Genomic DNA, 13,290 nt, shown 5'->3' on the forward strand with positions numbered 1-13,290 from the left:
GTATCTTGGAACTTTGGCTGTTTCTATTATGAATTGCTTGTGATTGTCACCAAATTTTTGAAGTCATTCAGCCTGGAATTCGTCCGAGCTATTGAGCTCTTCTTTGTTGTTTTCGAATCTCTGCCTGGCTTTCCCAACTGAGCAAAAGTACCAATTTAGCAAACAAAACTTGTCATCCTGCCTGTTGTATTTGATTGCTCAGTCGAATCCTTTAAGCAGTTGGAAATAAATGGAAATGTCGTGTGGCTAGGGCCTCCCGTCGGGTAGACCGTTCGCCTGGTGCAGGTCTTTCGATTTGACGCCACTTCGGCGACCTGCGCGTCGATGGGGATGAAATGATGATGATTAGGACAACACAACACCCAGTCCCTGAGCGGAGAAAATTTCCGACCCAGCCGGGAATCGAACCCGGGCCCTTAGGATTGACAGTCTGTCACGCTGACCACTCAGCTACCGGGGCGGACTTTAAGCAGTTCATAGGGTCCTGACCAGTATCTCTGGAAAGCACTGATGGATGCCTGATGTGCAGCTGACTTACTGCTGTTTTGCAGTCCATGGGTCTCCTGAATATATGGACCTCAAGAACGATGTACTGTTTGTATTCTGATTCCTGCCTGTGCAGATGATGTTTATGGTATGTGGTAATTTCGTGGAAACGTCTTTTTAGTTATCAAGACATTTCCGTGGACTTACTACAAGCCAAGTCTGGATAGTCGCACACCTTACAAAAGGAAGACTTCATCAATCAAGTGGAAGATTACATTCATGATACCTCATTTGAGCCACAGTGATACAGATGTTTTGGAGTACCTGGCATCTCCACCAGACAATATCATGTTGTAACTGGGATCAAAAGCAATGTCATCAGTGAAGTATAACACATAGCACTGAAAGCTCGTTTATTATGGACGCCGATATATAGACAGAGCAGAACTTGTAGAAGGAGAGTGCAGCTGTGTATAAAAACATCAAATAATCCAAAACAAATTGAGAAACTTCTAGAAATACTAAATGATAAATATATTTGAGTGTGCAGATATGAATCGGTGACCCACAGCATGCTAGCTAGCCAAGCTGACTGTTATTCCACTTTGCATGTGCCGCAGCTTGCTGCAGTATTCAGTTCACCTTTCAGCATACCCTTCTTTGCTTAATTCTAGCTTGCCACCTGAGCTCTTAATATTTGTACATATGCTGCTCTTTTTTTCAAAGGTCTCTCCAGTTTTCCTGTATATGATGTCTAGATTTTTACTAGCCATGCATTCTTTACAACCATGCATTTGTTCTGTAACTATTCTTGCTTTGACACATTGCAAATAGTGTTTAACAACTGCTAAGTAGATACACTGAGCTGACAAAATTCATGTGATATCTTCTAATATCATGTCACACCACCTCTTCCCCAGTGCAGTTCAACAACTCAGCATCGTGTGGAGTCAACAAGTTGTTGAAAGTCCCCTGCAGAAATATTCAGCCTTATTGCGTTGGGAACATGAAGTCCATGAATAGTTGCAAATGGGCTCCAAGTAGTGGGAAATAATCATTTCCAGTCTATAGTCGGTTCCATTGGACCAGAGGACCCAGTCCATTTCATGTAAACACAGCCTATTCTATTATGATGCCACCACCAGATAGCACAGTGCCTTGTTGAACTTGGGTCCATGGCTTCATGGGGTTTGTGCCACACTCAAACCTTACCATCAGCTCTTACCAGCTGCAATGGGGCTCATCTGACCAGGCCACAGTTTTCCATTCGTCTAGGGTCCAATCGATGTGGTCATGAGCCCAGGTGAGGCACTGCAGGCGATGCTGTGCTGTTAGCAAAGCCACTTATGTCGATCATCTGCTGCCATACCCATGAACGCCAAATTTCGCTGCATTGTCCTAACGGATGCATCTGTTGTACATCCCACTTTGATTTCTGCGCTTATTTCACACAGTGTTACTTTTCTGTGAGAACTGACAACTCTACGAAGCACTGCTGCTCTCAGTTGTTAAGTGAAGGCCGTCAGCCACTGCGGTTTCTGTGGTGAGAGGAATGCCTGGAATATGGTATTCTCAGCACACTTTTGACACTGTTCATCTTGGAATATTGAATTCCCTAATGTTTTCTGAAATGGAATGTTCCATGCGTCTAGCTCCAACTACTCATTCTTGGTCCAAAGTCTGTTAATTTCCGTTGTGTGGCCATAACGACTTCGGAAACCTTATTGCATGAAACACACTGGACTTGCATTGGGAAGGACAATGGTTCAAATCTGTATCCAGCAATCCAGATTTGTTTTCTGTGATTTCCCTGAATCACTCCACGAAAATGCCGGGATGGTTCTCAGAAAGGGCACGACCGATTTCCTGCCCGATCCTTGACACAGTCCGAGCTAATGCTCCATCTCTGATTACCTCAATGTCGGCATTAAACGCCATCTTCCATCCTTTCTTTCATGTGAATCACCTGAGCACAAATTACAGTTCCGCCAAAGCATTGCCCTTTTATATGTCGTGTACATGATACTATCGCCATCTCTATATATGTGTATCGCTGTCCTGTGACTTTTGTCACCTCGGTGTATAATGTTCTACTATCCTACCTTTTTTTTACTCTCTGATGCTACAATAGAATTGTGATCACTGCTGTAGCCCTTCCTTTGTGTTAACTGTATTGTAAAGTTCACTAACGGATAAAAGATATTGCCTTTACACGTCCTGATGACTCGGCATCATATGGTTTTGCCATTAAATGTATGCATTACGACTGAAGGTGAATTAAAAGTGCTAAGCCCATTTAATATTATTGACAATTTAAAAGATTATTAAAAAAGGTGTTTGCAATTTATTTCTTTTATTGTTTTTGTACAATAATGGAGTTTCCACATATTTTGTGGCATAAACTTCTTTACATACCTTTTTTGCATTAATTGTTGTTTCTCTACTTGTTTTAGAATTTCAGCAAGTGATGTACGACCCATCAGATACCTCTCATTTACAGCAGCAGTTGCTGAAAATGGCACAGGAAATGGCACCGAACCTCGTCAGCCTCAGTCTGGCAGGAAACGACCTGTTGTCGCTGAAGCATCTCGCCGGTCTCTTTGTCAAAAACAGCAAATGGAAGTCAATAAAAGTAATTGATGTGACTGACAACAAGGCAAGTGTGTACAGAGTTTTAGTAGTTTTTAATGTGGTATTGAAATATCATGGTTGGAATACAAAGTAATGGAAAGAGTAAACACACACCATTTAGCTGTGACAGTAAACACACACCATTTAGTTGTGACATTGTGCCATCGGCAGCCACATGTACAAGATTGGAAACATCATGCTAACGTCCTTCAGAACTGAAACACATACACAGAGTGACATTTTACCAGCGTGGCAGTCAGACTGGGGAGGAGGGAGAATAAGGTTTAACATTCCATCCTTAGAGACTAAACAGAAGCTGCGACTGGGGCTTCTAGCTAAGGATTTGGATTTATAGGTAATCTGAACGATATTTGTGCATTAAAATATATATGTCAGTATGGCAGTACAAAATTTAAAATATTACGAAGAATTTAAAATATTTTCCACATTTATTTAAAAAATGACAACCAAGTAACTTTTACGCTCAGGTGATGAAAGTCATGGGATAGCAATATGCACATATACAGATGGCATTAGTATCTCATACACGAGGTACTGCATTGGAGAAGCTGTCATTTGTACTTGGGCATTTCGTGTGAAAAGGTTCCCTACGTGATTATGGCCACACGACAGGAATTTACAGACTTGGAATGCAGAATCTTAGTTGTAGCTAGATGTGTGGGAAATAGTTAGGGAATTCAACAGCAAGATCCGCAGTTTCCAAAGAGTGCCAAGATTACCAAATCTCAGGCAGTACCTCTCACCACGAACAACCCAGTGGCTGACAGCCGAGAGCAATGGCATTTCCATAGAGTTTTCAACGCCAACAGGCAACCGACACTGCATGAAATAACTGCAGAAATCAATGTAGGACGCGTGAAGAGCGTGTCCGTTAGTACAGTGCGGCAAAATGTGGCATTAGTGAGCTATGGCAGCAGACGATTGACATGCGTTCCTTTGCTGACAGCATGACATCACCTGCAGTGCCTCTCCTGGGTTTGTGACCATATTGGTGGGACCTTAGGTGACTGAAAACCGTGGCCCAGTCAGGTAAGTCCTAATTTCAGTCGATAAGTGTTGACGGTAGGGTTCAAGTGAGGCGCAGATCGAGTGAAGCAGTGGACTCAATTTGTCGACAAGGCACTGTATGAGCTGGTGTGGTTCCATAATAGTGGGGGCCTGTGTTTACATTAAATGGACTGGGTCCTCTGGTCTAATTGATTCAATCATTCAGTCATTCCTGGGCTTCACATTCCCAAACAACAATGGAACTTTCAGAACGACAGTGTACAATATCACCGCGCCACAGTTGTTCACGTTTCATTTCAAGAATATTCTGGACAATTTGAGTGAATGATTTTGCCACCCAGATCACCCAGCATGAATACTACTGAACATTTGTGAGACATTGTTACATTCCATTCTGGATTTTCCATTGTTCGAACATTTATGAGACATAGTCGAGTCGTCAGTTTTTGCAAAAAATCCTGCACCAGCATCAGTTGCACAATTGTGGACGGCTATAGAGGCAGTATGGCTCATTATTTCTGCAGGGGCTTCCAACAACTTGTTGAGCCCATGCCATGTCGAGTTGCTGCACTACACTGGACAAACGAGGTCTGACATGACGTTTATCACCTCAGTATAATGTCCAGTGATGGTTTTCAGACTGGTAGTAGCTGGTCTTTAAGGCTGTTACTGGAAATGCTGGTTTACTGCATGTAACAAATGTGTGGTGTTTGTGGCTTCTATGAGGTTTGCAACTAGGTGAGCCTAAGGGAGTTGTACTAATAACTACATGATATTCATGTTGCACTGCGTAAATGAAATAGGAATCAAAAGAGTGGCTGAACCTTCACTCTGTTTCTGTAGCTCTCTGTTATGATTTGATGCACCATTAATTGACATTTAGCATTAATGTTTTGATAGTAATGAAGATACTTTTGTAGTTTCTGGAATTAGTAATTCTATCCACTGTAGTAAACTTAAGCTAAGTCTGGAAATGTCTCTCGAGAGTGCAGTAGAGCTGGCCCATTCACCAATTTGTTTGTGTGAGCCGGCTCGCATTCAAGCCACAGTGGTGAGCATTGGGGCGGCTCGTGGCGACGTATGGTGGGGAGAGGAGCAGTGTGGGCTGAGGTGTAAGGGGGAGGATGGGTTCGGAACGTGACGCTTTGCAATGAGCCCTGTGGCCAATAATGTCACTTTATAAGGAGACGTATCCCTTCACAGTAGTTCACTTATGTGTTTTGTGGTAAATTTATTCTGTAAGACAGTTGTATTAATGAGAAATGACAATTAAATGCAAACACCTCTTCTCATATTTTGATGAAGCAGAGAACATAGGGCAGCTAAGTACGAAACGTGATATTTCTTACAACTGAAGCAGCCTCACAAAGAATGCCATTTTAGGACAGAACGTATATTTCATTACAGTTTGATTTAAATGTTAAACACAGGATGTCTCCTGTTCATATTTTGGTTTTCGCTAAACTGTCAGTGTTTGATACCACTGTCTTAGCGCTGCAAATTCAGAGACGAACTTCTGAGTTGAAGCCTGTCAGTGCAGGTAGATTTCATTCTCTTTAGTGCAGCACAAGGTTGCTCACATGAGTATGCAGACTTGTAAATTTATGTTGAAGAAAATACTTATGAAACTCTGCAAGCTTAATTTTGTTATGAAACCACACATCTGTTACACTATATAGGTCTGTAAGTCCTAACTGTAGGTAAGTTTCTACATGACCAATGCAAACTGAAAATCAGCAGAACTGAGCAATGCTTTATCAGTCTGAAAAACACTATGGTAACTTACTCGATCTGCAGGTTCATTTGTCAAGTGTTCCTCTTGAAAATCAACCTATATTTTCATAATGAATACGTTGATAAAAATTATTCAAATGGTTATTTCTGTGCTCCCACCAAAAAAAAAGTAAATGAATAAATAAAATAAAATAAAAAATTAAAAAAAGTAAAAAAAATTAAAAACCTGCTTTAGCCACATTGCTTAATAGTACTTCCTTTAATTTTTGCATCTCTTCTTCTTGCTGTTTACCTTCCAAGTGTCATAACTTCTTGCACAGAAAGTATTATAATATCACTCTAAATTAAATTTTTCATTGTTTTCCGAGCTTGGAAGCACTTTAAGAAACCATTGCATATGATAAGAATACAGGCATCCTGCATTGGCGTGCTGTAAATTGACGCCACTGTGTCTGATCTTCACTTTGAAGTTCCTAACCCAACCATCGTGCTACGTTTCATCGATTTAAAAAGAGTTACTCTCCACTTTAATCTTGCGGTGTGAGAATATACACTCATATCTTAGTCTATATGGCATCTAACTGTGGTCATTCTGCTGGAGGCAATAGACTGTTTGTCCTTCTGCTGGACTATGTAATGACGCCTGACTGTCCTGTTTTACTTCAAGTGCTCACTCGCCATGTGGAAAGCGACTGTGGGCAATCTTGTTCACCTAGCCGCCCGCATCCTGAACAGGACTGCAGTAGAGTATGATAACATAAAGTGTCACCATTTAGCGAGAGTTTTACAAAGGATTAGGTGAAATAAGAGCGCAAAATATGTCTTGTTACTTTCAGTTGCTAACTAACAGATTCATCAGTTGCTAACAGTGTTTACTCGATAAAGTGCATTACACTAGACTCTTGCTAGACCAGCTATTCCTTGCACATATGGGTGCAGGATTGGTGGAAGTGCCAGATTATTGTGAGTGTCTTAAATTTAGTGTAAATATGTGTGGATTACACTTTATTGAATCTGATATCTTTACTTGATAAAGGATAGAATTTCATTTTGTTACATGCCATAGTTACTGTGCTGCATCAAATTAAGTAAAACATTGCACAAAATTTTAAAGAGTTTGCAGAGGTAAGAACACATTGTGTAAACTTCTACATCTACATCTACATCCATACTCCGTAAGCCACCTGATGGTGTGTGGCGGAGGGTAGGGTACCTTGAGTACCTCTAGCGGTTCTCCCTTCTATTCCAGTCTCATATTGTTCGTGGAAAGAAAGATTTTCGGTATGCCTCTGTGTGGGCTCTAATCACTCTGATTTTATCCTCACGGTCTCTTCGCGAGATATACGTAGGAGGGAGCAATATACTGCTTGACTCCTCGGTGAAGGTATGTTCTCGAAACTTCAACAAAACCCCGTACCGAGCTACTGAGCGTCTCTCATGCAGTCTTCCATTGGAGTTTATCTGTCATCTCCGTAACGCTTTCGTGATTACTAAATGATCCAGTAACGAAGCACGCTGCTCTCTGTTGGAACTTTTCTATCTCTTCTGTCAACCCTATCTGGTACGGATCCCACACTGCTGAGCAGTATTCAAGCAGTGGGTGAACAAGTGCACTGTAACGTATTTCCTTAGGATTCTTCCAATGAATCTCAGTCTGGCATTTGCTTTACCAATGATTAATTTTATATGGTCATTCCATTTTAAATCACTCGTAATGCCTACTCCCAGATAATTTATGGAATTAACTGCTTCCAGTTGCTGACCAGCTATATTGTAGCTAAATGATAAAGGATCTTTCTTTCTGTGTATTCGCAGCACAATTGCCATTCCCTGCACCATGCGTCAATTTGTTGCAGATCCTCCTGCATTTCAGTACAATTTTCCATCGTTACAACCTTTCGATATACTACAGCACCATCATCAAAAAGCCTCAGTGAACTTCTGATGTTATCCACAAGGTCATTTATATATATAGTGAATAGCAACGGTCCCACGACACTCCCATGCGGCACACCTGAAATCACTCTTACTTCGGAAGACTTCTCTCCATTGAGAATGACGTGCTGCGTTCTGTTATCTAGGAACTCTTCAATCCAATCACACAATTGGTCTGATAGTCCATATGCTCTTACTTTGTTCATTAAACAACTGTGGGAACTGTATCAAATATGTTCATTAAACAACTGTGGGGAACTGTATCAAATGCCTTGCGGAAGTCAAGAAACACGGCATCTACCTGGGAACCCGTGTCTATGGCCCTCTGAGTCTCGTGGACGAATAGCGCGAGCTGGGTTTCACACGATTGTCATTTTCGAAACCCACGTTGATTCCTTGTGTATGGTTAATTTTAGCTCATACATTATAGTGAATGAAACGTGGGTAACATGAAATAATATTTAAAATTGAGAGTAGAATGATATCTCATTTTGTTCTTGAGTTATTGGGTTTTATGTCTGAAGGACAGTCAGGTGCCACACACTCACTCACATCTTGCAGATAGCAAACATGGCATCATAACAATCATCGTATCTCATAATCGATTCAAGAAATCGAAACAAGATTTTGTTGCAAATGATAGCATGCAATGAGGCATACACGTTTTACAATAAATACTTAAAACTTTTTTGTTCACGGACATAATGAACTAAATCGTCCACAGCAATAAGCGGTCAGTGGCTCAGGATGCACTCAGACGTCCATCCACAACACCTGGGGAATGGTGTAACAGGACATGTACACTTGCCCGCATAAGTGAAAGGGTTAACTGACCCATTTAAGTGAAAATGTACCTCGTCACTTGTAAGCACTATTTAGTGCATTTGAGTCATCTTCAAACCTTTGTGTTGGAGGTCACTGTCATCATCACTATTTCATACAGTTGGAATTTTGAATCCAAGTATAACATTTTTCTCATAGCCTTTAGGCTAATCTGAGAACTAGTTGCAAATCACATTTGACAGAAAGGAAACAAAGAGTTATTGTAAGAGCAAATGCAAACAGTTACTTCTTGGACTGGAAGAACATTTGCCAAGGAGTCGCTCAAGGATTGGTACTGGGTCTGTATCTGTGCCTGTTGTATCCGTTTTTATCTAATGACAATCACAGAAGTATATATATATATATATAAAAGTGTATTGCAGCTACTTTGTGTCTGTTATTGGGTCTGAGAAATTAAGCCAGAAACATTAGATTTCTGTTTCTTCAAACGAAAACCATCAGAAATATAACCCAACTGAGAGTCATGTCTCCTACTATTCAAAAAATTTTTAAGATTTTTAACCAGTATGCCTCTATACATTGATGAACTTTTGATTTTCATCTAGAATAACACCTACAGGGTGTTTCAGAAATGACCAGTATATTTGAAACGGCAATAAAAACTAAACGAGCAGCGATAGAAATACACTGTTTGTTGCAATATGCTTGGGACAACAGTACATTTTCAGGCAGACAAACTTTCAAAATTACAGTAGTTACAATTTTCAACAACAGATGGCGCTGCGGTCTGGGAAACTCTATAGTACGATATTTTCCACATATCCACCATGCGTAGCAATAATATGACGTAGTCTCTGAATGAAATTACCCGAAACCTTTGACAACATGTCTGGCGGAATGGCTTCACATGCAGATGAGATGTACTGCTTCAGCTGTTCAATTGTTTCTGGATTCTGGCGGTACACCTGGTCTTTCAAGTGTCCCCACAGAAAGAAGTCACAGGGGTTCATGTCTGGCGAATAGGGAGGCCAATCCACGCCGCCTCCTGTATGTTTCGGATAGCCCAAAGCAATCACACGATCATCGAAATATTCATTCAGGAAATTAAAGACATCGGCCGTGCGATGTGGCCGGGCACCATCTTGCATAAACAACGAGGTGTTCGCAGTGTCGTCTAAGGCAGTTTGTACTGCCACAAATTCACGAAGAATGTCCAGATAGCATGATGCAGTAATCGTTTCGGATCTGAAAAATGGGCCAATGATTCCTTTGGAAGAAATGGCGGCCCAGACCAGTACTTTTTGAGGATGCAGGGACGATGGGACTACAACATGGGGCTTTTCGGTTCCCCATATGCGCCAGTTCTGTTTATTGATGAAGCCGTCCAGGTAAAAATAAGCTTCGTCAGTAAACCAAATGCTGCTCACATGCATATCGCCGTCATCAATCCTGTGCACTATATCGTTAGCGAATGTCTCTCGTGCAGCAATGGTAGCGGCGCTGAGGGGTTGCCGCGTTTGAATTTTGTATGGATAGAGGTGTAAACTCTGGCGCACGAGATGATACGTGGACGTTGGCGTCATTTGGACCGCAGCTGCAACACGGCGAACGGAAACCCGAGGCCGCTGTTGGATCACCTGCTGCACTAGCTGCGCGTTGCCCTCTGTGGTTGCCGTACGTGGTCGCCCTACCTTTCCAGCACGTTCATCCGTCACGTTCCCAGTCCGTTGAAATTTTTCAAACAGATCCTTTATTGTATCGCTTTTCGGTCCTTTGGTTACGTTAAACCTCCGTTGAAAACTTCGTCTTGTTGCAACAACACTGTGTTCTAGGCGGTGGAATTCCAACACCAGAAAAATCCTCTGTTCTAAGGAATAAACCATGTTGTCTACAGCACACTTGCACGTTGTGAACAGCACACGCTTACAGCAGAAAGACGACGTACAGAATGGCGCACCCACATACTGCGTTGTCTTCTATATCTTTCACATCACTTGCAGCGCCATCTGTTGTTGAAAATTGTAACTACTGTAATTTCGAAAGTTTGTCTGCCTGAAAATGTACTGTTGTCCCAAGCATATTGCAACAAACTGTGTATTTCTATCGCTGCTCGTTTAGTTTTTATTGCCGTTTCAAATATACCGGTCATTTTTGAAACACCCTGTATATACTGGTAAGCTACCGTTGCTACCACAATACCAGCACTCATCGCAAAGAAAATTTCAAACTGCGGACACACAGATTAAAGCTTCACGCTCAGACACCATTACATCCAAGACTCAAGATTTATAATAAACTAAAAGGTGGGAATATGTTTACCGTGAAGGTTGGCTCACTGAAATTATGCCTGTACAGCCTTTTAGTGGAGAAGTGGTACAATCCCACTGAAGAATTTATGGAAGACTAATTGGCAGTTTGAAAACAAGACAAAAAAATACATTTCTATATACATTTAAAAATGGTATTGCGTCTGTTGTAGCATGATAAGTCTGTAAAAATATTGCAACTTTTCAATGTAAGAAAATTAAGTAAGTTATGTTTTATTGCTTCAATAGCTTGTTATTGTAAAACTAATTAGAATCATAACTGTTACTGCAGTAATGCCTGCAAACTAACATCGTGTGTTTCATTCTTTTGCATTTACTTTTTTTGTATAAAAAGGGCACTTACATTTCTTTTTCAACTTGACTCATCTCCTGTATAACAAATCAAACAATTTTAATATTGTGCTGTTTGAGGCTTTCCTGGCGCTGCATCTGCTTGATAGGTTCCTGGGAATTACGCCGGATAATATTGTAGAAACCGCACAATATTTCAGCGAGACAACTGCCTGCCATCTTCAGGTGCACCTTCAGTAGCACCTGAAGATGGCGGGCAGTTGTCTCACTGAAATATTGTACGGTTTCTACAATATTATCTGGCGTAATTCCCGGGAACCTATCAAGCAATTTTAATGTTGTTCATTTTGAGACAGATAAATTATACGCCACTGGCCATTAAAATTGCCACACCAAGAAGAAATGCAGATGATAAACGGGTATTCATTGGACAAATATACAGGTTGATTCAAAAAGAATACCACAACTTTAGGAATTTAAAACTCTGCAACGACAAAAGGCAGAGCTAAGCTCTATCTGTCGGCGAATTAAGGGAGCTATAAAGTTTCATTTAGTTGTACATTTGTTCGCTTGAGGCGCTGTTGACTAGGCGTCAGCGTCAGTTGATGCTAAGATGGCGACCGCTCAACAGAAAGCTTTTGTGTTATTGAGTACGGCAGAAGTGAATCGACGACAGTTGTTCAGTGTGCATTTCAAACGAAGTATGGTGTTAAACCTCCTGATAGGTGGTGTATTAAACGTTGGTATAAACAGTTTACAGAGAATGTGTGTTTGTGCAAAGGGAAAAGTTCTGGATGGCCGAGAACGAGTGATGAAAATGTAGCACGCATCCAGCAAGATTTTGTTCGCAGCCCAGGAAAATCGACTCGCAGAGCTAGCAGAGAGCTGCAAATTCCACAATCAACCACATTGGAACTTATCTGTCCGTAACTACCTGAACGTCAACTACCCGAGGCGATGGATCGGCCGCCAGGCAGCCCATGACAGAGCACTTCATCACTGACCTCCAAGAAGCCCTGATCTTACCCCCTGCGATTTTTTCTTATGGGGGTATGTTAAGGATGTGGTGTTTCGGCCACCTCTCCCAGCCACCATTGATGATTTGAGATGAGAAATAACAGCAGCTATCCAAACTGTTACGCCTGATATGCTACAGAGAGTGTGGAACGAGTTGGAGTATCGGGTTGATATTGCTAGAGTGTCTGGAGGGTGCCATATTGAACATCTCTGAACTTGTTTTTGAAGGAAAAAAAACCTTTTTAAATACTCTTTGTAATGATGTGTAACAGAAGGTTGTATTATGTTTCTTTCATTAAATACAGTTGTGGTATTCTTTTTGAATCACCCTGTATTATACTAGAACTGACATGTGATTACATTTTCACGCAATTTGGGTGCATAGATTCTGAGAAATCAGTACCCAGGACAACCACCTCTGGCTGTTATAATGGCCTTGATACGCCTGGGCATTGAGTCAAACAGAGCTTGGATGGCGTGTACAGGTACAGCTGCCCATGCAACTTCAACATGATACCACAGTTCATCAAGAGTAGTGACTGGCGTATTGTGACGAGCCAGTTGCTCAGCCACCATTGACCAGACGTTTTCAGTTGGTGAGAGATCTGGAGAATGTGGTGGCCAGGGCAGCAGTCGAACATTTTCTCTATCCAGAAAGGCCCGTACAGGACCTGTAACATGTGGTCCTGCATTATCCTTCTGAAATGTAGGGTTTCGCACGGATTGAATGAAGGGTAGAGCCATGGGTCGTAACACATCTGAAATGTAACGTCCACTGTTCAAAGTGCCGTCAATGCGAACAAGAGGTGAGCGAGACTTGTAACCAATGGCACCCCATACCATCACGCTGGGTGATACGCCAGTATGGCGATGATGAATACATGCTTTCAATGTGCATTCACCACGATGTCGCCAAACACGGATGCGACCATCATGTTGCTGTAAACAGAACCTGGATTCATCCAAAAAATTGACGTTTTGCCATTCGTGCACCCAGGTTCGTCGTTGAGAACACCATCGCAGGTGCTTCTGTCTGTGGTGCAGCATCAAGGGTAAC

At 41.6% G+C, this 13,290-nt stretch overlaps 1 protein-coding gene across 1 annotated transcript in view; it reads left to right on the top strand.

The window, feature by feature from the left end:
- The window catches only part of LOC126424926 (nuclear RNA export factor 1-like), a 164,196-nt gene that overhangs the window by 68,464 nt on the left and 82,442 nt on the right, over nt 1–13,290 (top strand). The window contains exon 9 of the mRNA XM_050087770.1: nt 2,940–3,142. Coding sequence (XP_049943727.1) covers nt 2,940–3,142 — 203 coding nt within the window. The remainder of the gene's footprint in view (nt 1–2,939; nt 3,143–13,290) is intronic.

This window comes from Schistocerca serialis, chromosome 10 (genome assembly GCF_023864345.2).
Source record: "Schistocerca serialis cubense isolate TAMUIC-IGC-003099 chromosome 10, iqSchSeri2.2, whole genome shotgun sequence".
Taxonomy (NCBI): Eukaryota; Metazoa; Arthropoda; class Insecta; order Orthoptera; family Acrididae; genus Schistocerca; species Schistocerca serialis.